General features: G+C 42.6%; 1 protein-coding gene across 3 annotated transcripts in view; it reads left to right on the forward strand.

The window, feature by feature from the left end:
* MAK (male germ cell associated kinase) overlaps window positions 1–24,984 on the forward strand; it is a 41,385-nt gene that overhangs the window by 4,869 nt on the left and 11,532 nt on the right. For all 3 annotated transcript variants that reach the window (XM_068961025.1, XM_068961026.1, XM_068961027.1), the window contains exons 3-10: window positions 1,230–1,351; window positions 3,284–3,363; window positions 7,298–7,430; window positions 12,947–13,118; window positions 14,102–14,269; window positions 18,478–18,789; window positions 22,144–22,316; window positions 23,797–23,945. In XM_068961025.1, coding sequence (XP_068817126.1) covers window positions 1,230–1,351; window positions 3,284–3,363; window positions 7,298–7,430; window positions 12,947–13,118; window positions 14,102–14,269; window positions 18,478–18,789; window positions 22,144–22,316; window positions 23,797–23,945 — 1,309 coding nt within the window. The remainder of the gene's footprint in view (window positions 1–1,229; window positions 1,352–3,283; window positions 3,364–7,297; window positions 7,431–12,946; window positions 13,119–14,101; window positions 14,270–18,477; window positions 18,790–22,143; window positions 22,317–23,796; window positions 23,946–24,984) is intronic.

The raw sequence follows: 24,984 nt of genomic DNA on the forward strand, positions 1-24,984 counted from the left end.
TCTCATTTTGGAGGATGGTAGCTAAGGAGACTGTTTCGTTCTCTGTGGGAAGCAGACCAAAGATAATTCTATTCCTTATGTTTTTCTTTATCTTCCTAAACTAATTTCTCACCAGAATGTCAGTGGAGAACAGAAAATAACTGTACCCTCACATTTGAAAGTACACTCGCTTTTTTAGTGCCAGTGATCTCCATTTATTTTTTTTTTTCTAAACTTTTTATTTTGTAGTAGGGTATAGCCAATTAACAAACAATGTTGTGATGGTTTCAGGTGGACCGCAAAGGGACTCAGCCATATAAATACATGTATATGTATGTATATTCTCCCCCAAACCTCCCCTCCCATCCAGGCTGCCAAATAACATTGAGCAGAGTTCCCTGTGCCATACAGGAGGTCCTTGCTGGTTATCCATTTTAAATATAGCCGTGAAAGTACACTCTCACTTTTAAAAGAGCGTTTTAATTCATACTATCAAAGGAAATACAATTTTTTAAATTACCACATACCATTTCTTTCTATTTTATGTGTACAATGTGGATACATTTTCGGAGACTTTTGCATGGGATTGCACATGGTTAAGTCAGAAGAAAGGTTAAACCTATTTAATAACCAAGAAAAAAAAAAAGTTGACAGACTGAAATGCTTGATAGCTATTGTTAACCTGGTTTATTTCCGCACTTATATTCATTCCTTAAACAATCACTGCTTACTTTAAGATTTTGCTTCTTTATTTTGGGCTGTGCTGCGTCTTTGTTGCTGTTCGGGCTTGCTCTGGCTGCAGCGAGCGAGGACTCCTCACTAGTTGCGGGTGCAGGGACTTCTCATTGCGGTGGCTCCTCTCGTTGGAGAGCACAGGCTCCAGGGTGCTCGGGCTTCGCTAGTTGCAGCCCCTGGGCTCCAGAGCGCAAGCTCCGTAGTCATGCTGCACAGGCTTAGCTGCTCCTTGGCACGTGGGCTCTTCCCAGGCCAGGGATCGAACCTACGTCTCCTAGTTTCCAGACAGATTCTTTACCCCTAAGCCACCAGGGAAGCCCTTTCTGCTTACTTTAAATAGGTGTTCTAAGATGTTTTTAAGATGTGTAAAATGTTGTAGGTAATAAAACGTAATTCAGTACTGAATGTAGAAGAAATGAAAAATTACGTAATTATCATACCTAGCATTGATGAGCTTTTGCCAGATTCGGTACCTTTGCCTTAAGAATTTCTCATATTTACTTGCTCTGTTGCAGTCTCTGAAGAAACTTAATCATGCCAATGTGATCAAACTGAAAGAAGTTATCAGAGAAAATGACCATCTTTATTTTATATTTGAATATATGAAAGAAAATCTCTATCAATTAATGAAAGACAGGTATGTCTTTATGAAAATTAAGTTTTCCCTTACTGTCTCCTCCATCAGTCCCTTAGGAGCCCTTCAATATATCACACTTTGCAATATATAGGTCCAAGGGGTAGCTCTAAATTAGCTTTTCTCTTCATGGAAGAATTATGTCTAATTGGAGAAGAACCATCATTTTTCTGTTGTAATCTCTTAGAGGTCAAGATAAATATTTCATATAAATATTTCATATAAACACTCTATCTACAGTTTTTGAAACAAAGTCTATAGATTAATAAAGCTGGCCTTGGGCAAAACTGAGAAAAGCATCTACCTTGCTCTCCCATGCATCTTGTGAAGATTCATTAAGGAATGGAGGAAAGAATTAAGTTGCTTTTAAGAAAGGACCTAATAAACTGGTTTATGAGAATGCTTAAGTGAATGACAACAACGTGTTACCGACACCAGGAAAATTCCCCTTTTAAACATACAGACAGAATCTCTAAACAAGGGCAGTTTTCAGTCATGTGCCATGAGCATGGAAAGAATAATGTTTTCATGGTAGCTATTGATCACATGTGGAGATTAATGTCCATTTTGCCTGTCTTTAAAGCCAGAGGCATTCAGCAAAAGATCCTAAAATATGAGATGAATTTCCCAGTGGATTGATGCTGATTTCTCTGTTTCTTACACACACACACACACACACACACACACACACACTTTCTCTCTCAAGTTCTAAGGATGAAGATTGAATTTTTCTTTAATCCTATTTTTCCTTCTTTCAAAAATACTGAATATATGCTATGTTCCAGGCTGATAGCATTATGACATTAATAGCAGTTAAAAGTAAAGAAAACCTCTACCTCTCAAATCAGTGTTTATTTTTCTCAAGTTCCTCCTAGCCCCTGTATGCAGGCATGCCTGCTTTTTATGTAGTTGTAATTTTAGTGGTGATACATTTCTTATTTGATTTATCCACTTACAGGTTTTCTTTTAATGCGGATACATAATATCCATAGTGACCACAGTTAGTATATTCTGTTAAACGACTATATAAAGCTTCACTTATCTCTGAACTATTTAAAATAAGTAACTATCAATGGGAGAAAACGTTGGTAATTATAATGGATAATACTGATGTAATTATTTTGTAGCCATTAGAAGTGATAACTATGAAAATTACACAAGTGCTTACAAGTAGATAAAAAACAGAAACCAAAATTATATTTATGTAACAATGACATATAAGAATTATACATGTGAATTATGACTGGATTAGAATACTGAAAAATCAATAGTTTCTTCATCAGGTGGTGTGATTATGGGTAATCTTTTTGGCTTTGAATAATAATTTATGCTCTTTTAAATATATAAGATGATAAATAAGATATGTTGAGATATAATTTTGAAGAAAAAATTAAGTATATATAAATATAACAAATATTATATATTCATCTGATTTTTAAAAAATATATAAACCTGTTGGTGGAAGTAATTAATACAATTGGAAATGAACACTAAAAAAGAGTCAGCTTTGGAATTTCATGATTCAATTCTGGATTTCTAAATTAAATGGAAATAAAAGTGATATTGTTTAGAATATTATTTCAAAGTATAAAAGTACAACTTATTTCCAAGTCTCCTATAAATGTGTTATCGTACTTTCATAATTTAAAAAATAAGAAAGAAGTAAAAAGTATAAATGAAACTACTAATGATTGTACATGGTAAAAGGGCTATTTGAGGTTAAGTGCCATTTTTACACTGTTTTTGGTAGCTTAACTTCCTGAAATATTGTTTTGGAGGATTAATTTACAAGCCTTTCTTATTCAAATAACCTTGTCTTCCATTTCAGCTGAAGACCCATGCACAAAACATTGGCTCTGAGTCTGTACCTTTAGTATATACGATGCTTTTTACAAACTGAATTACATTACTGTTTATTTGTTCATTTCTTCACAGAAACAAGTTGTTCCCTGAGTCTGTCATCAGAAATATTATGTATCAGATATTGCAGGGGCTGGCATTTATCCATAAACATGGTACGTTTTATATCCCTCCATCTTCAGATTATTGTCAGTTATGGATAGGAATTATATGTAAGCTATTATTAAATAAATAATATTATGTTAGATAACTACAACTTTGGAGTATGTACCTACTAAATGACATATTTTAAAACTTCAGAATTTCTACAATTCTAAATAAAATAGAATTTTTATAATCTATAATTATCTTCCTCTATCGGAGAAGGCAATGGCAATCCACTCCAGTACTCTTGTCTGGAAAATCCCATGGATGGAGGAGCCTGGTAGATTGCAGTCCATGGGGTCGCTAAGAGTCGGACACGACTGAGCGACTTCACTTTCACTTTTCACTTTCATGTTTGGGGAAGGAAATGGCAACCCACTCCAGTGTTCTTGCCTGGAGAATCCTAGGGATGGGGGAGCCTGGTGAGCTGCCGTCTATAGGGTTGCACAGAGTCGGACATGACTGAAGCAACTTAGCAGCAGCAGCAGCATCGTTCTCTATATCAGAATTTTTTAGCAGTTTGATCACCAGCGTTTAGTCTCAGTCGTCATAAACCCACCCTGCTTCCTTATTCCACCTAATTTTACCATGGAAATGAAAAAAATATAAGGTTCCTCTTTTGGAAAAGGCTGAAATGCTTTGATCTATCATGACCAATTACTAACATCTAACTAGTTTAAAGCCACCCAAGCTATAGAATTTTCTAGTTTTTCTTAGTAGTCACAAATAGTTATTTCTATTCTTGAAGAAATTAAATCACATGCTTGTTCTTATTTTTATGAATTTCTTATTTATGTTAATCTTAACTGATATTGTTATTTGCATCTCTATCTACCAAAATAATTTCACCTGAAAAGTTAATATGATTATTATGAAAAATTTTAATGAATGTTTAGAATCACTGGCTGTTTCGATATTAAATTAGAAAAGTTTATGTTACCATTGCTGCATTTTGAGCATAGGCATTCAAAACTCACCATCATTAGTCTCCTTTCATGTTCATCTGATAGTTTCTTTTCTCTTTTAACTGCTACAGGAAATAAATAGAATTTTCTAAAAATGCCACGCAGAATTCCATATAAACTTTGTAAGAACATTCTTGAATCCCCAGTCTTGTATAAGCTATTAAGGTCTTTCAAAATCTAAAACCCATGATAATTTACTACAATTGATTGGTAAAAGTCAGTCATTTATTAATTAAAATTAAGGATATATACTATTTTAATTGTTCATAATGGATTCCTTATCGTCAACCCATTTTAAAGCTCTGGTCAGCACAATAACTCTTTATTTTTGCATGTGTTAATTTATGCTAATGGACGCAAGTGTGGTGTGAAAAATCAAAAGCCTCATGAATTCTTTTGATTTTTTTGTAAAGAGCTTTGTATTTTACTGTTATTTTTTAGGCTAGTAATAAAATTGGTTTAGATTTCTTGGATAGATGGGCATACCAGACCTCCTGACCTGCCTCTTGAGAAACCTGTAATGCAGGTCAGGAAGCAACAGTTAGAACTGGACATGGAATGGCAGACTGGTTCCAAATAGGAAAAGGAGTACGTCAAGGCTGCATATTGTCACCCTGCTTATTTAACTTATATGCAGAGTACATCATGAGAAATACTGGGCTGGAAGAAGCACAAGCTGGAATCAAGATTGCCGGGAGAAATGTCAATAACCTCAGATATGCAGGTGACACCATCCTTACGGCAGAAAGTGAAGAGGAACTAAAGAGCCTCTTGATGAAAGTGAGAGAGGAGAGTGAAAGTTGGCTCAAAGCTCAGCTTCAGAAAACTAAGATCATGGCATCTGGTCCCATCACTTCATGGCAAATAGATGGGGAAACATTGGAAACAGTGTCAGACTTTATTTTGGGGGGCTCCAAAATCACTGCAGATGGTGATTGCAGCCATGAAATTAAAAGACGCTTACTCCTTGGCAGGAGAGTTATGACCAACCTAGACAGCATATTCAAAAGCAGAGATATTACTTTGCCAACAAAGGTCCATCTAGTCAAGGCTATGGTTTATCTAGTGGTCATGTATGGATGTGAGAGTTGGACTATAAAGAAAGTTGAGTGCTGACAAATTGATGCTTTTGAACTGTGGTGTTGGAGAAGACTCTTGAGAGTCCCTTGGACTGCAAGGAGATCCAACCAGTCCATCCTAAAGGAGATCAGTCCTGGGTGTTCATTGGAAGGACTGATGTCGAAGCTGAAACTCCAATCCTTTGGCCACCTGATGCGAAGAGCTGACTCATTTGAAAAGACCCTGATGCTGGGAAAGATTGAGGGCAGAAGGAGAAGGGGACGACAGAGAATGAGATGGCTGGATGGCATCACCAATGCGATGGACATGAGTTTGAGCAAGCTCTGGGAGTTGGTGATGGACAGGGAGGCCTTGGTGTGCTGCGGTTCATGGGGTCACAAAGAGTCGGACACGACTGAGTGACTGAACTGAACTGAACTGAACCAGCAACTTCAGAGCATAAGGGATTGAAAGAGGAAACTAGTTTAGGATTTTAAAATTGTTTCTAAAAGTAAAGGGTAATCTAGAGATGGCTTTTAAAGTGTCTACATAGTGATTTGGGAAAGCAGACTCAAGAACAATAGACATTTTTACAAAAGCTAATTTATTCTTGTCGTATTTAAACATCTCAGATGTAATCCTTTGAGAAAACAGACACTTTTAAAATAGTAGCTGTCAAAAAATTGAACTGATACCTTAGTTAAAATAGGACGAAGTTACCAATATATTTATACTATATAAGGTGGGGAAAACCTCACCTCTGGTTTAATTCTCTAAGATTTTATAGATTAATGTCACGTGCTCCCTCTCCTGTCTTCATCGTGAAAGTACGACATGTTTCTCTTGGAAGTGAATGAAATGGACCTCAGTAGCTATTTGGAGTAAGGGGTACCGGGGCGCCGAGTCCATCTGTCAACGTCACAACAGCCCGCAACGGCTCTGAAGGGATTAGAACAGTTCAGGCTTAGAAAAGTCTTCCGAGCTCAAACCCTCTTGGAGTGATGACGATCACCTCCAGCCGATGAGCAGGCCGTTCTTAATTCTCCACCTGGAAGGGTCATTAGGATACAGGCCATCTGTGTACAGCCAGTGTGCTCTACATACTCCTTAGACGTTTGCAAGGAGAGCTTTTTGCCTCATTTTCACGGGGTGCCGTGTAGCTTCGAGAACCATCTATTTTATACATTAGTTTGTAAATAAGCATGTTCCCGTTGCGCTTAATGCACTTCTCAAATAAGTGATTATACTCAAGGAATCGCGGTTAAACTGCCAGCAGCAGGAAGACCAGCTGCATTGGCGAGAACTGATGCGCAACCCTCCTTGAGCTTCACGCGGCCGCCTCTCTCCAGGCTGAACCTCTTCATCTGTTACACACTCGTGATCACAGGGCCTCCATAGGGCTGCTTTGCAGATTCACAGAGATAATCGTAATGTGGCAGTACCTAACCCAGTGCCTGAACGCATCAGATCCACAAACAGAAATACTAATGGAGGGACTTCCCTGGTGGCCCTGTGGCTAAGACTGTGCTCGCAATTCAGGGGGCCTGAGTTCAATCCCTGGTCAGGGAACTAGATCCCACATGCCGCAACTAAAGAGTCCACGTGTCACAGTGAAGATCAGAGATCCTGTATGTTACAACTAAGACCCAGCGCAGCCAAATAAATAAACATTAAAAGAAAAGGAAAGGAAATACATGTGCATGTTTATTTTTACCCATCATATATACCGTATGAATTTCCTTGCCAAATTATTCTGAAAGCACAGTCCCCACCTCCCATCATTTTATAGACAATAAATAAGGTTTATTTTTCCCCCTAAGTTCACATTCCTAATTCGAACAGAGGTTCAGCTTCATCTTGTTGATAAATCAAATATGTCCAGATACGATGATTTATTGTTTTTCCTCTCTATATTACCAAGGTTTTTTCCATAGGGACATGAAACCGGAAAACTTGCTTTGTATGGGCCCAGAACTTGTGAAAATTGCTGACTTTGGACTTGCGAGAGAACTAAGGTCACAGCCCCCGTATACGGACTATGTGTCCACCAGATGGTGAGTAGTTTATGCAACTGTCCAGAGACGTGTGTCCCTGGTGAAGTTTTCCTACAGTAGATTGTTCTGTGTCTTTCTGGAGGTTCCATATCAAGTACTTAAAATATAGAACTGATTTTTTTCTATATTCTTTGGAGAGAGAGGAAGATTGGCTCATGACTCTTCTGATTAATAAAAAGAGAAGGAAAAAGGATTTCACATATCCATTCACTCATTCAACAAATATTTGCTGAACACCTGCTGCTGGATACTATTTTAAGCGCTGGGAACACAGAAGTGAGGGCTTCCCTGATGGCTCAGTGGTAAAGAATCCACCTGCCAATGCAGGAGGCGCAGGTTCCATCCCTGGGTTGGGAAGATCCCCTGGAGAAGGAAATGGCAACCCACTCCAGTATTCTTGCCTGGAGAATCCCATGGACAGAGGAGCATGGTGGGCAACAGTCCATGGGGTTGCAAAGAGTCAGACACGACTTAGTGAGTAAACAGCAACACAGAAGAGAACTAAGGAGAAAAGAATCTCTGCGTCACGCTACTCACATGACAGCCGACACACGAACAAATTAAACATATCATGAGTTACCAACAGAGAGACATACACAGGTCCATCAGAAGACATCAGAGGTCCTTCACGTCTGGTAATCTGAGATGTGATGCCTAGACTGCTTTATAGCAACAAGAATGAGAGGCCTAGAAACTACATAAGCAGTATGATGAATCTCACGGATACAGTGCTGGGAGCAAGAGCCAAACGGAAGAAGAGCACTTATGGGATTCCATTTAATGTACAAAGATAGATCTACTCTATGCTGTTAAAGGTCAGGATAGCGGCTACACAGTGGGGTGAGGTGGGGCAGAAGTGACTGGAAGAGTGCAGGAGAGGGACCGTCTCGGGTGCTGACAACATGCTGTCCCTTGATCTGGGTGCCGGGTCTGTTCTAATTGTGAAAATTCAGCAAGCTGTATTCGTGGGACATGTGCTTTTTCCTGTATGTATCAGTTCAGTTCAGTCGCTCAGTCGTGTCTGACTCTTTGCAACCCCATGGACTGCAGCACACCAGGCTTCCCTGTCCATCGCCAATTCCCAGAGCTTGCTCAAACTCATGTCCATCGCATTGGTGATGCCATCCAACCATCTCATCCTCTGTCGTCCCCTTCTCCTCCTGCCCTCAGCCTTTCCGAGCATCAGGGTCTTTTTCAGTGAGTCGGTTCTCCGCATCAGCTGGCCAAAGTATTTATATTATACTCCAATGAAAGCAATTAAGAATATTTGAATATCAGATAGTGATACTGAGAAAAATTGTTACAGAGAAAAAATTATTACAAAGAAAAATTAAGTCTGGAAAGGGACACGGGGTTAGAGGCGGCACGGGAGGGGAAGGGCATGTTGCTGTTTTTTTTTTTTTTTTCCCTTCTGTTTTGGGTTTTTTGACCTCTTAGCTCCCTGATCGAACCTGCGTTGAAAGGCCTTGTCCTGCATTGTCTTGCATCCCCTGCATTGGAAGGCAAAGTCTTAGCCACTGGACCACAATGGAAGTCCCCGTGTTGCTGTTTTAAACAAAAGGTCTCAGTGATGCTGGAGTGCGGGGGTGGGGAGATGCTGGTGAGAGCTTTTCAGGCAGAGAAAATGCTGAGTGTAAATGCTGAGACCAGGCCTGGAGGCAGGAACGCTCTGCACAGAGCAGAATGAACACGCATGGCAAGAGCAGGAAACGAGGTTAGAGTGTTTGAGGGGTGGCCAGATCTCAGAGGTCCCTGTGGATCACGGTAAGGACGGGGGTGGCCTCTCCTGCGAGAACTGGGGAGACCCTTGGGGGGCTCTGAGCTGCCGGATTGGAAACAGGCAGAACTGGGAGAGCAGGGAGGAGACTGGGACAGAAGGTGGCAGAAAACAACTGGCTCTCGTGGCCGTGGAGGTGGTGAGGGACAGGACGCGGGGTGTGTTTCTAAGGCAGCGCAGACGTGGGGGATCAGACAAGGGAGTAAGGAAAGGAATCAGGCACTTCAGGGGCTTTTCCGTGAGCAGCCGGGAGGCTGGAGTGGGCCCTGATGGCGATGGTGCCACTGTGGAGCTCCGGGTTTGGGGGAGGCTGTTTTCAGGTGAGGGGTGCCCCTGAGATGTCATAGTAGGTGGCGCACCTGGGTTCAGGGGGCAGGGCTGGGCTAGAGACGTAAACTTGGGAGATCTCAGTGTTTAAAATTACAGGGTTGCATGAGGTCACTAAGGGAGCGAGTGTGGTTAAAGAATGAATCAGTCTGAGGACGGAGCCAGGAAAGGGTGGCAGTATGTCCGGTTTGCTCAGGACAGTCTTGGCCAGGGCCTGTTATCAGTAGTTTCATTGAAGTGAGCCGGGTCACGTCTAAGCCCCCGACATGCTATGCTTCTTGCTTCTCCCCCGGTCTTAGCTGCTAACATGAGACACAGTGAAGCAAGGTCACACTTTAACACACAGCTAATTAACAATGCCAGCTTTTTTTTTTTCTTCTTAATTTTTTAAAAAATTTTAAACAATTTAAAAAAATGAGTGTCTTTAAACTGTCTTTGAAGAGAAAGATTAGTTACCTTATTTCTAATAATGGTTTGATTTTTTTCATCACAATCCACGGAATCAATGTGAAGCTTTAGGAAGGTCATTCTTTGAAAAGCGAAATGGCTGACATGACTGGGAATGCTACTTAATTTTAGTTAAAAACCTTTTGCGTTAAAAATAGCATTCTTTTTGCAGTGATAAACCAAATATGAGTTTTAATGATGGTTAAAACAGTATTCCTACTAAATTTAGAAACCTAGAGAGCTGGAGGGTATTTGATGAAGATGCACATCTCTTTTGTAACTGCTTCCAAATAAGCTGCTAAATTGCATTCTAACAAAATAACAAGTTGCAGTTGTCAAAATATACACATTACACATACACACAGACAGAGCCTAACCAAACCACACATTTTCTTTGATGACGTTGAGGTTGACTTCAAAGACTGCTGCAGCATGACTGTATTTTTCTCTCTTTGCTGTCATTTGAATCTTAGAATTGTTTGAACCTTTGAAAAACTACTTTGTAAGTCAATTTTAATAATTTACAGTAGTGCCTAGCTTTTTTGTACATAATCCCTTTATATTTTGGTTGCATTTTATTTCAAATCCCTTGGAAATCTTCCTTCAGAATTTTTGATAAATAGCGCCCAAAACTCACGCTTCTGAAGTTTATAGCAAACTGGAATTATTGAAAATGAGGCTTGCAAACCGGAAGATAATGATTTTTATCCCTACAAAAGCAAAAGAGGAACTGAACAGATTAAATGCTAAGAGCTCAAAGTATACTAGTTTTTATCTGTTTAAATGTATAGTTAGAATTGGAAAATCTCTTCTTGTGGGGAAGAATCTTTTTAAGGAGCTTCTATTTTCAACTGGGTAAATTTAGATCCTGTACTGAAATGGAGTGAAATTGAGACTATTTGTTTTCAGTATATAAACCTGGCAAAACGTTTGAAATAATTTTGTCTCATAAAACTATCAAAACATAGTAACAGGTGTTGGCAAGGATGCGGAGGAATTGGAACCCTCATAGGTTGTTGGTAGGAGTGCAAAATGGTACAGAACAGTCTGGCAAGTTCCCCAGTGGATAAACATATAGGTGTATACCCAAGAGAAGTGAAAACATATGGCCACACAAGAACTTGTGACTGTTCATAATAACATTATTTGAAATAGCCCAAAAGTAGAAACAACCGATGAACAGATAACAAAATGTGGTATAGCCATATAGTGGAATATTGTTGTTGTCCAGTCACTCATGTCTAACCCTGTGACCCCATGGACTGCAGCATGCCAGGCTTCCCTGTCCTTCACCATCTCCTGGAGCTTGCTCAAACTCATGTCCATTGAGTTGGTGATGCCATTCAACCATCTCATCCTCTGTCATCCCCTTCTCCTCGTGCCTTCAATCTTTCCCAGCATCAGGGTCTTTTTCAGTGAGGCAGCTTTTCACATCAGGTGGCCAAAGTATTGGAGCTTCAGCTTCAGCATCAGTCCTTCCAATGAATACCCAGGACTGATCTCCTTTAGGATGGACTAGTTGGATCTCCTTGCAGTCCAAGGGACTATCGAGAGTTTTCTCCAGCACCACAATTTGAAAGCATCAATTCTTTGGCACTCAACCTTCTTTATGATTCAAATCTGACATCCATACATGACTACTGGAAAAATCATAGTTTTGACTCTACAGATATTTGTTGGCAAAGTAATGTCTCTGCTTTTTAGTACACTGTCTAGGTTTGTCATAGCTTTTCTTCCAAGGAGCAAGCATCTTTTAATTTTGGGGCTGCACTCACTGTTCGCAGTGATTTTGGAGCCCAAGAAAATAAAATTTGTCAGTGCTTCTCCTTTTTCCCCATCTATTTGCTGTGAAGTGATGGGACCGGATGCCATGATCTTAGTTTTTTGAATGTTGAGTTTTACGCCAGCTTTTTCACTCTCCTCTTTCACTTTCATCAAGAGGCTCTTCAGCTCCTCTTCACTTTCTGCCATTAGTGGTATCATCTGCATATCTAGGGTTGTTGATATTTCTCCCAGCAATCTTGATTCCAGCTTGTGGAGAAAGAAGTTCTGATACATGCTACAACATGGATAAACCTTGAAAATATGTTTAGCGAAAGAAGCTGGTCACAAAAGACCAGACAGTGTATGGTCCCATTGATGTGAAGTGAAGGAACAGGCAAATCAACAGATAGGCGGTAGACTAGAGATGCTGGACCCAGGGCTGCTGGAGTGATGTGGGGTTTCTTTGGGGGATAATGAAAATGTTCTCAAGTTGATTGTGATGATGGATACACAACTCTGTGAATATACTATATTATCAATTAAGGGAATTGAGTCAGTTGAACTGCTGCTTTCAAACTGATAAGCAAAAAAAAAAAAAAGGATAAATAAGCACAGGATATACTCAGTATCCCATGATAAACCATAATGACTATGAAAAAGAATGTGTACACGTATAACTGAATCACTTTGCTATTCAGCAGACATTAACACAACATTGTAAATCACTATACTTGAATAAAATAAACAAAAAAAAAAGAAGGGAAAAAAGCTCGCTACTCAGGGATAATCTTTGTTAATCTTTTGTTTTCTGTCCTTCATATGAATGTATCAGGATGTAATGCATTGTAAAATTACACAGCTGTTCCCATTCAGGATATATCTACTTCCATTCAGAGCTTCCCCTCTTTCCTTAGCATATTATATAGCATTTTCACATCTGTTTGTTGGAGTTCCTATCTTAGGTCACTTGGACATTTCACTGATATTTGTCTCAAGCTCTGCTACGTGTTTGTGGTCAGGAAAAATCTGCTCCATCCAACAGAAACCCAACACACTGCGCAGAGGCCTGATACACAGAAAGGCATTTAACACCCAGTCGTTGATTGAAATGCACAACCAAACGAAACAAGAGCCCGCTGTCCCTCCATCTCAGAAACGACACCCCAAATGGCCTGTTCGATTTTGTGTTCTCTTTTCATAGGTATCGCGCTCCTGAGGTTTTATTAAGATCTTCAGCTTACAGCTCTCCCATCGACGTGTGGGCTGTCGGCAGTATAATGGCTGAACTGTATACATTAAGACCACTTTTCCCAGGGACAAGTGAGGTCGATGAAATCTTTAAAATTTGCCAGGTTTTAGGGACTCCTAAAAAAGTAAGTACTCTTGTCCCTAAGTTGTTGTAACTTTTCATTATTTATAACCTTTGGCAAGCTAGCTGGTATTTGAATTTTTTAAATAGGCTTATGCTTTAACGGTTCATTTTCTTATAATCTTTTTTTAAAAATTGGGATGGAATGAGGATTGCAGAAGCAGGAATTCTATCAGGTTGTGGAAAAATGGTGCTTGCCTCCCTTGAAGAACATAAGGGAAGATTTTCTATATTTAGAGTTCTATATATTTAACTTTGAGCAAATGATCAGCTGATGGCTACAGAGACATCCTTGCTCAGAATCTTTCCTCCTTGTTCTGTGAATGTCCATTGGAATCAACTTATTAATGCCAAGTGTCCTAGATTTTATATTCTCTTAACCTTTTCTTGTTTACTTTTATATACCTCTGCCACAGATATTTAATTTCTTGAAATGAGGACTTTTCAATTAACTATTGCACTCAGCTAGACTTCACTTTCCGAGCTGTACTTATTTTTTTTAATAAGTTTAAATATATATAATTACACCTTACTTGGGTGTGTGCCTCATACTTAATATTAGACAAGTTAACACAGCTATTAAAAGTTTAACAAAACTGTCATTTCCCAGCTGTGTGCAGTTTTTGATGTTGGAGGCAATGCATTAACATATAATGAGGATCTTTGTAATATTATTCTCTTTGTAAATCGCTTGTCCTTAGTTGTTCAAACTTACCTGGGTACCATCATCACCATCATCATTAACATTTTGAAATTTATAAAAGTGCCTTCTCATTTTCTCTCCTAACTCTTAATTCAGTGTTCTGTGTATACTATTTGTACCACTGAGCTAGGTATGCCGTCGGATATTTCATTTTCACATTTATTGATGAGTCAACACATCATACATGGGTGATTTTTATATTGTTACTATGTTTGTTTTAATCTGATCACTAAAAACAATTTTCTTATTGGTGTCTCTCCCCAACTTATATATTCTTTCAACAGAGTGACTGGCCAGAAGGGTACCAGCTTGCATCCTCTATGAATTTCCGCTTTCCCCAATGTGTTCCTATAAACCTAAAAACTCTTATTCCCAATGCCAGTAACGAAGCCATTCAGCTTATGACTGAAATGTTGAACTGGGACCCAAAGAAACGACCAACAGCAAGCCAGGTAAGACAAATCTCCTTGGTAGAGCTTTTTTTTCTTTTTTTAATTTGAGGTTTTACTATATCGGGAGTATCTTCCTTTGCAAAGACAAGTCTATTTTCGACCAGAGTTTTACCAAGAGAATTAAGCCCTAAAACTTAAGCTACCCACTGTACCTAATGGATTAACTTCCAGGCGTGTAAGATTCTTGGAAGGATTGCAAAAAATAGCCACTCCTGTGATTTTCTGTGTTTTGTGGTTCAAATGAGGAACCCTACAGAGGTTGAGGCTGAAAGGAATCAATCTCTAATGATAAAAATTCAGGCATGGAACAAGCTAATTAGGAAGCAACTTGTCATGGGTGGTAAAACAGCATCTCTTCAGTTAGACAGCCTCACAGAATTCCCGCTGCTCTCCTGCGGTTTAGAGGATTCCTGTTCCCTCCACACAGCACAGTCATCCCTCTGCGGGAATGGAGCCTCCTCTCTGGGGCTCCCACAGAGGGTAGCATGTGATACCCACGCTTGGCTTCTTTGTGACTTATATCTTCAGCACCTACAGAGGAATCTTGTCTCGTGGTCTTAAAAACAGTACAGTTTTATCTGTAAATGGCATAAATTAAAAAGTCGTTATGGGCTTTATGGTGTTCTTATTGTTATTTAACTATTCATTAAGTGTTGAAATAAACCAAATAATGGTTTGGCTTTTTAAAAATTTAATTTGGGAAAATATTTTCTAAAGATCAACTGGAAGAACAGATAGGAAAGAATAACCAAGACAGACTTGAATGAGAATAAGTAACTTGGGGGATGGTGGTAAGGGTAGACAGTTTGCCGTATCAAATATTAAAGTAATCTGTAACGGGACTTCCTGGCAGTCCAGCGGTTCAGATTCCACGTTTCCACCACAGGAAGGGGTACGAGTTCCATCCCTGGTTGGGGAACTAAGAGTCCCACATGCCTCACGGCGTGGCCAAAAAAATAAATTGTATTTATTACAAGAAAATCATAATCTGGTAAGTGATAGTCATTACAACAGTGAAGGTACTGGCATGTGTGTGCTTAGTCGCTCAGTCGTGTCCGACTCTTTGCGGCCCCATGGACTCTAGCCCACCAGGCTCCTCTGTCCATGGGGTTTTCCAGGCCAGAATACCGGAGTGGGTTGCCATTCCCTTCTCCAGGGGATCTTCCCGACCCAGGGATCGATCCTGGGTCTCTGGCATTGCAGGCAGATTCTTTCCCATCTGAGCCACCCTAGTACTCGTGTCCTTAACAGTAATACTGTAATTAATTAATGACAATAACTAATATTTATTGAGCAGAGGCTTTATGTAAAATTTCTGACACTCCTCACAAAAACTCTATTAGTTACACCAATTATCACTGCTTAAAACAAACTGAGGAACTCAGACATTGCATAATTTGTGCAGTGTTGTATAGTCAATAATTGGTGGAAGTGAGATACTGTTAATTAAGTAAGGGTAAATGGCAAAAGGCACAGTCACAAAATATTTTAATAGGGTCATTTCTATTAGGAATTCTCATAGTTTGATATATTTTGAGCGGTTATAGGCTTTTCTGTTTTCATTTTTTATAAATATGTGTATTTACAGACTTTAACAGCTTCTGCAACTGTAAGTATCTTACGCCAGAACCTTCACTGTTATAATTTCTATCACTTAGCAATTATTTTTTATAGTAAATACAATTTACTTATTTTTTTTGGCTACACCATATGTATGTATATGAAAGATAATGTAAATGAAAGACTAAAAAGAAATACTGAAAAGACGTGAGCAGTAGTTTTCTCTTTGGTGTTGGCTTTAGAGATAATTTTAATTTCTTCTTGAGAACTTTCTATACATTCCTTATTGTATGCAATCAGTATTCCCTCAACAAACAGGAAAAAATGTTATTATTTTTTAAAGATTTCCTGTTTCTTTAAGGATGGTAGCTGGTATCTTAAAGGGGGAAAGTTACAGATGAAGCCTTGAAACTGCAAAACACACTCTTATAAATGTGTACATTCTTGCCTGAGGAATACTGACATGCTAATTAATGGGACTACTTGATTCAGAATTTGCCTCCTGGCTGCCAGGCATGGATGTATTTAAATCATCTACAGTGGCTGAGTTCCACCAAGCAGTGTCTGCATAATTAACACATGCATGACGTGTGGTAGGGGACAGAATGAAGTTTCTAAGGGGAAAACTCAGAATAAAACTTCCCCCTACTTCTGCCAAAACATACCTCCCTGCCCTTAACCTCTTTCTTGTTCACTATTTCAGTGCCAGGCTTTTCAGTGGAAGCAGGGAGACATAGTTAGGGAGAGGTTAAGTTCTAGATGCTGCCTCTATTCCTTCAAACTCTGCCCTTGCACACCTAAGAAGTTCACTGTGGGTCATGGCTCTGCCTCTACATGGCGGGTGGGGACTGGCTTAGGGCAGGAGGTACAGGAGAACTGGACTTGGTTATCTTAAGGAGCCACCCTCCACCCACACACACACACACACACACACACACACACACACACACTCACAGACACTCTCACACACACACACACACACCCCCTAATAGAACTGGACTTGGTTATCTTAAGGAGCCACCCTCCACCAACACACACACTCACACATACTCTCACACACACACACACACACACATACACTCACACACACTCACACACACACACACACACACACACACACACACACACACACACCCCAATAGAACTGGACTTGGTTATCTTAAGGAGCCACCCTCCACCAACACAGACACACACACACACACTCACACACACACACTCACACACTCACACACACACACACACACACACACACACCCCAATAGAACTGGACTTGGTTATCTTAAGGAGCCACCCTCCACCAACACACACACTCACACATACTCTCACACACACACACACACACACTCACACACTCACTCACACACACACACACACACACACACACAATAGAACTGGGAACTTCCCTCCCCATCCAGACATGTAATACTGACAAAGATCTATGTGCTCAGCTGAGCTGCAGAGAAACCTTCAGCCAGCCTCCGGACCAATTGTCATCAACCCTGGCGTAGTTAAGTCACTCAGTCGTGTCCGACTCTCCGTGACCCCAGCCTCCCCTGTCCTTCACCAACTCCCAGAGCTGCTCAAACTCATGTCCATTGAGTTGGTGATGCCATTCAACCATCTCATTCTCTGTCGTCCCCTTCTCCTCCCACCTTCAATCTTTCCCAGCATCAGGGTCTTTTCCGATGTTGGCTCTTCGCCTCAGGTGGCCAAAGTACTCCTTGGTATTCCTGACATTTTTGACCCAATAATTCTTTGCTGAGGGGATGGGTAGGGGGTGGGCTGTCCTGTTCATTGTAGGATATTTAGTGGCATTTCTGCAGCATGCCTAGACACCAGGAGCACTTACCATCCCCTGAATTGTGACAATAAAAGATATCTCCTAAGGAGCAAAGTCTCCCCATTTGAGAACCCCTGCTCAAGACTGTGTCACCCAATCATCAGGTCCCCCCACCCAACTTCCACGTAATAGCAGCAGTTTGATGACCAATCCAATCAATGACCATTTTTACTAGTATTTTCTTTCTCGTTTTAACTAGTATTTTTATATTCTATCCCCTAAGTAATCTTCTCTTTGCTGGTATATTGTTAAAATAGGCTTTAACACGTATGTGTTTGTTATTGTCTTTCTTAGAACTATTTTTATTGCTAGCCAATATGGAGTTATAGTTAGAATAACCCTGAATTTTATACGATGTTAGAGTTTTTCATTTAAAACAAACTACGTAGAAGGCTTTCTTAACTCATTTCTCTTAATGCCTTTATGGGGTCTACACCATTATCGGTATCTACCATTCTGGCTTGAATGGTTTTCAAATTCAGCCAGTGTTACAAGCTAGACTTTGTTTTCATACGAAGTCTTTAAAAGACCATTTGCTTTGACTGCACGTGAAAATTACTGAATGTGAATCTTATATTCTTCCTACTAACATGTACTTTTTCAATTTTTAAATGAAATTTAGTTCTCAAATTATTTTTTCCTGGGTATCTTTTTAAAGTCATCACATAAGGGAAAAGGTGGATGCTCTGTAAATCTTTGAAACTTACCCAGACGAGTGATACATGCCTAGCCCAACGCTGGATGGTAGTGTATGTGCAATAAATTTAGGAGAAACTATTTTTAATTTGTTACTTCCATGCTGCTACAGGCATTGAAACACCCATATTTTCAAGTTGGTCAAGTATTAGGCCCTTCCTCACATCATTTGGAATCGAAACAGCCTTTAAATAAGCTTGTGCAACCACTTGAACCAAAGCCATCTGCAGCGGATCCAGAACCTCAGCCTCTGCCGGACATAAACGACCAGGCTGCTGGACCTCCCCAGCAGCAGAACAGCCACCAGCCACTGCGGCCTATCCAGCCGCCACAGAACGTGGGTGTCCAGCCAGCACCCAAACAGCACAGTCAGCAGAAAAGGCCGCCAACCCTCTTTCCAAGTATCGTCAAAAGCATGCCCACCGTAAGTAGCCCAATATGACATTTTAGATGGTTTGGTTCCACTAGGATTTCCTTTCTAGGCATTCTCTCAGTGTCAGGGAAGATATAAAAGATGTTGGTCTGTTTCGTTTATCAGTACAGACCCAGAACCCAGAACAGTGTCTAAAAGCCAAAGTGTGAGTCGCTCAGTCCTGTCCAACTCTTTGTGACCCCGTAGACTGTAGCCCTCCAGGCTCTCTGTCCATGGGATTCTCCAGGCAAGAATACTGCAGTGGGTAGCCATCCCCTTCTCCAGAGGATCTTCCCGATCCAGGGATCAAACCCCAGGTCTCCTGCATTGCAGGTAGATCGATCCTTTACCATCTGAGCCACAGAGAAGCTGTCTAGCACATAGTAAATTCTCAACAAATATCTATTGAAGGAATAAATAAATAAATGTCCACACTGATTTTGAACCACCCTGAGGGTCTTAAGGAGTCCACATTACCTTTTGGACAATTCTGACTACTAGAAAGTTCTCCCTCACAGTGAACTAAAATCTGGTTTCAAAAAAAAAAAAATTTTTTTTTTTTTTTTATGTGGGCCGTTTTTTAAAGTCTTTATTGAATTTGTTAAAGTATTGCTTCTGTTTTCTGTTTTGGTTGGGAGACATGTGGAATCTTAGCTCCCAGACCAGGGATCAAACCCACAGCCCCTGCATTTGAAGGCAGATTTTTAACCACCAGGCTACCAGGGAAGTCCTTGGTTTCTGTAGCTTTTCAGAAAGGCAGTCTTCAGATACTGGAAAGTCACCTTACCTGCCACTTTCTCCAGGAGAAACACACCCCCAGTTCCCTCTCAGGCTCCGCTGGGACGGCACTCACTGATAGCTGACTTCCCCCCCGAGTCCCCTCCCCATCCTTCATTCCCCTTCCCCAGAACTAGTGGCAGATAGCAGGTAGGAAATACAGACTGGGTGAATCACCACCAAAGTTTCCAGAACGCTGTGTTCACTCATGCCATCAAGGGTTATCTTTTTTTTTTCCTTGAAAGGCACATAAAATGGTGACTCATACCGGGAGGGAAAGAAAAGGAAATTCACATTCATAGCTACTCAGCGCCTTGCACTATGCAGCCCGCTGTGTGCATTCCCAAAGTGACCTGAACTATTTACCGCCTTTCTTTCCTAGCGCGCTCTTATAGTAACTGCCGTTAGAGTCTTTGCCCTCAGCTGGTACCAAACTTACTACTGTAGAGTTCATAAAAATCCACCTGCTACTTTGTAAAAGTTATTAATACTTTCCCTTTTCCAATCTTCTCAGACGTAAGACGACTAGATGTTACTGGCGTTGTTCAGCAGCTCCTAACATAAGAGTTCAACTGAAATAAGAGTCTCAGGCTCAGACAAGGATAACTGTGATTAACTCTGCCCATCTGAGGCTTTGGATCTCCTTGTTCTCCTTAGTCTGGAGCTCATTCTCTCTCAAACACCACTTTTTGTTCATCATCCATCACTATGGCACCGTCAGCTTCAAGCAATGGCATATCCACTCTTTAAGCATCTTCTTGCTTCAAATGCAGCTGAATTTGCTGACCTTGCTTCCAAATTCCCAATTTTCAGTCACCTTGTGGATTTCTCCGTTTCCATGAGCCCCAGAACACCCACGTCAATCTGAATAAAACCGCCTCATTGTCTGCCCCAGCCTAGGTCTTCTTCCTCATTCCTTATTAATGGAGCCACCCCTCTGAGACAGCTGGGCTCACACTGTGAAGTCATGCCTGCCTCTCCTTCTCTGTGTCCTGTAGGATCACACTCGGTGACTTAAGACAGAACCTGACCCCTTGTGGCTTAAACCAGGAGGGGTGTTTTTCTCTGATAGCAAGAAGGTGGGTGGTGGGCCAGCCAGGGCTGGTGCCACTTGTAAAGGGCACCGGACTGCCCTGTCTCCTCGTCCCCACCACCACGCTCAGCGGGAGGCTCCCGGTCCCACAGATGGCTGCTGCTCCCTGGGGTTGCGTCTGCCGTCCCCAAGGGGAAGAGTGAAACACACAGGAGCACGCCACCGGCAGAGCCTAACGCTGGCCCTCCTGGGATCCCCTCCCAACAGATGGGCACTTCATCTCACTGGCTAGGTCGTGTCCCCTGGGTACACAGAGCTGCGAGGGAGGCTGGCATTTTTTTTTTTTTAGGTATTTAACATGGGCAGACTGCCACCCAGAAGAGAATCCTAGTAAGGAGACAGAGGAGGGTGGCTACTGAGGGGGCAACCAGCAGTGTCTGCCACACTCACCTTGACCTCTGTTCAGATAGACACTGAGTCCAGACCTTTTATTCCTTGTTAACAGAAGCGTGTGCTTTCTCGAGCCTTCTAGCCATGACGAATCCACTGTCCTTGTCACTGCATGCCACTCTAGCTGCAAAGGCCTCCTCTCTGAGGAGCCTGACCTTTCCCAAAGGGGGCCTTTATCACATCACTTTTTTAGCGTTCTCCACGGCCCAGAGGACAGCTGCCACGTCTTAGGGATTCATGGAAGGCCCTGCATCACAGAGCACCTGTCTGTCTTTACAGCCTCGTCCTCCAACAGCGCAGCACATCCACTCCACTCGACTCTGTCTACCTTTTCTCCCCGCACACCCACTGACACTTCTCTATTAAAGAGACATACTTCATCCATTTCCTTCTCCAAACGGTAGAATAATAACAACAGCAACAACACCTAACATACCTAATACAGTCACTCTTACGTGCAAGAAAGTGAAAGTCACTCAGTCGTGTCCAACTCTTTGTGACCCCATGGACTATACAGTCCATGGAATTCTCCAGGCCAGAATGCTGGAGTGGGTAGCCTTTCTTTTCTCCAGGGGATCTTCCCCACACCAAGGATCAAACCCAGGTCTCCTGTATTGCAGGTGGATTCTCAACCAGCTGAGCCACCAGGGAAGCCCATACGTGCAAGGGCCTCTGCTAAAAACTTTTGGTATATTTTAGTATCAAATCCCAAAACACTAAGATATAAACACTGTATCCCCCTCTCCACCCCCGCCCCCACCACCGTTTAAGGGGAAGGAAACTAAGGCTTTGAAAAATTAGGTCATTTGCCCAAAAAGCCATCCACGGCAGTTTTCTAGATTACACCTCAACAAAGACTCAGCTCTGAACCTAAGTACTCAAGCCTCCCGCAACCCAGGTTCACAGAGATCTTTCTCAACATCCTATCACATGTTTTAACCTGCGCTGTCTCTGTCAGCATCTTAAAACACTGTGTACCCGTGTGTCTCCTTAACTCTGTGGAAAGCCCCTTGAGGACGGGGACAGGCAGCACCGAATGTGACAGCCTGCACACAGTAGGCCCTCGGCCCCTGATTAAAGATGGCGATGCTGCTTTCCCACCACAGAAGCCGGGCGGCGCCTTGGGCCACAAAGGCGCCCGGAGGCGCTGGGGCCAGGCCGTGTTCAAGGCTGGAGACGGCTGGGCAGACCTGGAGGACGGCGACTTTGGAGCCTCCCATTCCAAGAAGCCAAGCATGGGCTTGTCCAAGGAGACGAGGAGAAAGGAGTCTCCGTTTCGGTAAGGGATGTCTCACGTGAACCTATATTTTCAGCCCACGTCAACTTGACTCTACTCATTAAGTGCAAATGAGTGTAGATGGCAAAAGGTAAGAAGTAGCTTGGTGGTGTTTTCTTCTCTCAAACCCAGATCTCTGCGCTTCCCTCTGGGGAAGTTTAGACCCCTGACTGCGCACAGGAACGAGTCTCAGGATCACTGGCTGAGGGTGTGGGGTGCGGGGTTATCACGTTCAGCGTTGAGTGTGCCCCTCTGAATTATGATCCACCATTACTGCCCTTTGAAGCCCACACACCTCTGCAAAAAGCCAAGCACAACCTATAAAGGTCACAGTTTCCTCTGCCGGTGGTGTTCAGAGTGGATCAGTTGCTTGCTGCTCTGAACATTTTTGCTCGTTTTCTGGACTTTTCTTGAAAGCTTGATATCTCTAGCAGTCTCTTTTTAAATTTTTAATTGGAAGATAACTACTGTACAATATCCTGATGGTTTCTGCCTGATATCAACATGAATACGTGTGTCCCCTCCCTCTTGAACCTCCAGTAGGCTGTTTCTCATGAAGGGTCTCCCTGTGTTCAGGGCCACCCCCAAAGCTGTGGCCAGTGGTTCAGAGAGGGCCAGTCACCCCAGTGTCCATCTCTCAGGGGGTCGAGGGGGTGAGTAGGGATCTCCCAGGGGTGAGCACGGAGGCCTGGGGTCAGACAGGTGCCAAGAGCGGCCAGTGTGGCCAGGCCTCCGCAGAGGAGCAGGGAGAAGGTTGTGGTGAAGGGCCACACTCAGAGCAACAGGCAGCAAAAAACCCCCAAAATCACAGCCATCTCCTCTGGCAGCGATGGCCGCTGCTCGGAGAAAATGGCCTCTGCGCTAGTCAGAGCCAGGCCGGCACACCGAAGGCCTGCGTTCTGGCACCGAACTGGGGCTGGAGGAGGCGGACGCGGCGGGCAGCGTGGGTCCCTTCTCCTGGGACCCTGCATGTCTTGCAAACGCGTTATTTCCCTGCAGGGCATTAGGCTCGCCGGAAGTTTCGTCTGGGATCTCTCCTAGCCCTTCTTCCCACTGCAGCCCTCCTTAGCCCAGCCCAAAGCGTGTCCCAACACCCTCGTGGGGCCGCACCCCCGGAGTAGACAGATGGACACGGCTGAGAGTCTCTCCCCTTTCAACACAACATCTTGCCACATCCTGAACCCACAGCTGCCGCAGGTGTAGACAAAAACAAAACAAAAGACGGAAATGCACTGTACACAGGGCGATTGCTGCTTAGTTCTCAAATCTTTGTGCTGCATGCTGTCCAGTATTGGGAACGATTTCTGTGCACTGCTGGGTCTCCGCTCAGCCGGAGTTGACACTCAGGGGTGTCTTATCGGCCAAAGGACGCTGATGGAAACCACTGGCAGGTCTGAAAAGGTGTGCAGAGGGTGGGGGAGTGCCAAGTGGCATCACCTTGCTGTTCTTCACCCGGTGACATCCCTTCATGTTGACTTTCGAGGCTTCCAGAGTCGGTGCCCGCGGGCTCCAGCTACTCAACGAGGGAAAACAAGAGCTTACCTGCTGCTGTTACCCTGAAATCAGATTCGGAACTGTCAGCTGCTTCCACGGCCAAACAGTACTATTTGAAACAATCAAGATACCTTCCTGGTAAGTAGAGACCACAAAATGTTTCCTGGTGGCGAAAGCACGTTAGCAGGTCATGCTCCAGCGTCTCTGAGTCTTTGGCGAAAGGGCGCCCGTCATCTGCCGTTGCAGCCTTCCGCTGGTCCAGCCTGTCACCAGGCACTGTTCTGGACCTTCTGCCTCTGTGAAATGGGCTCAAGAAATGCATGGGAGGCACAAATCAAGATGATGAGTGTGCTAGAGAAAACACCACCCTCCCCACCAAAGCTGTGCCTTCAGTAAATGCGAAACTTTACTCAGACAATTCTGCAGTTCCATTACAAATTTTTTTTTTAAGAGACAGAATTTATATATGTTCCCTAAACAATCTGATGTGTGCTTTTAAAAGATCATCTAGCTGCTAGGTAGACCACGCTTAGGGGCTCAAAAAGGGTCGGGGGACTGGTCGCGGGGCCGCTGCCCCTATCTGGGTAGAGAGGGCGATGACTTGTTCTGGGACTGAAGTCCTTAGGACCACAGTGAGAGGAGCGGGAATTAAGACCATAAGAAAGGGTGCACTTTGGAAAGGTGCAAAGGCCCCAGTCAGTGTCAGTTTTGGTGTTGAAACCATGAGGAGGTTCTGTTCTGACTGCAAGAGCAGGGGTGAAACAAAGTTTTCAGAACACAGATTCCTGGGGGACATTTTTTTTTTTTTTTTAATTGAATCAACCTCGCTGAAATAAAATCAGTGATTGTTAATAGAAGTTCGCCCTCTGGTGGTGGGAAAGGCGATTGTAAAAGTTTTAGCAGAGGATAGTATCAGTGGCTCCGTCATCTCCGACTCTGCGACCCTGTGGACTGTAGCCCACCAAGCTCCTCTGTCCATGGGGTCCTCCAGGAAAGAATACTGGAGTGGGTTGCCATTTCGTTCTCCAGGGGATCTTCCCGAACTGGGGAATCAAACCCGGGTCTCCTGCGTTGCAGGCAGATTCTTTAGCGTCTGAGCCACCAGGGCAGAGGATAAATGGATCCCAAACACCCTTTTCCCAGTTCTGCTTGTTTCCTAATGTAATCTTCAAGTTAT

Source organism: Capricornis sumatraensis, chromosome 22 (assembly GCF_032405125.1).
Source record: "Capricornis sumatraensis isolate serow.1 chromosome 22, serow.2, whole genome shotgun sequence".
Classification (NCBI taxonomy): domain Eukaryota; kingdom Metazoa; phylum Chordata; class Mammalia; order Artiodactyla; family Bovidae; genus Capricornis; species Capricornis sumatraensis.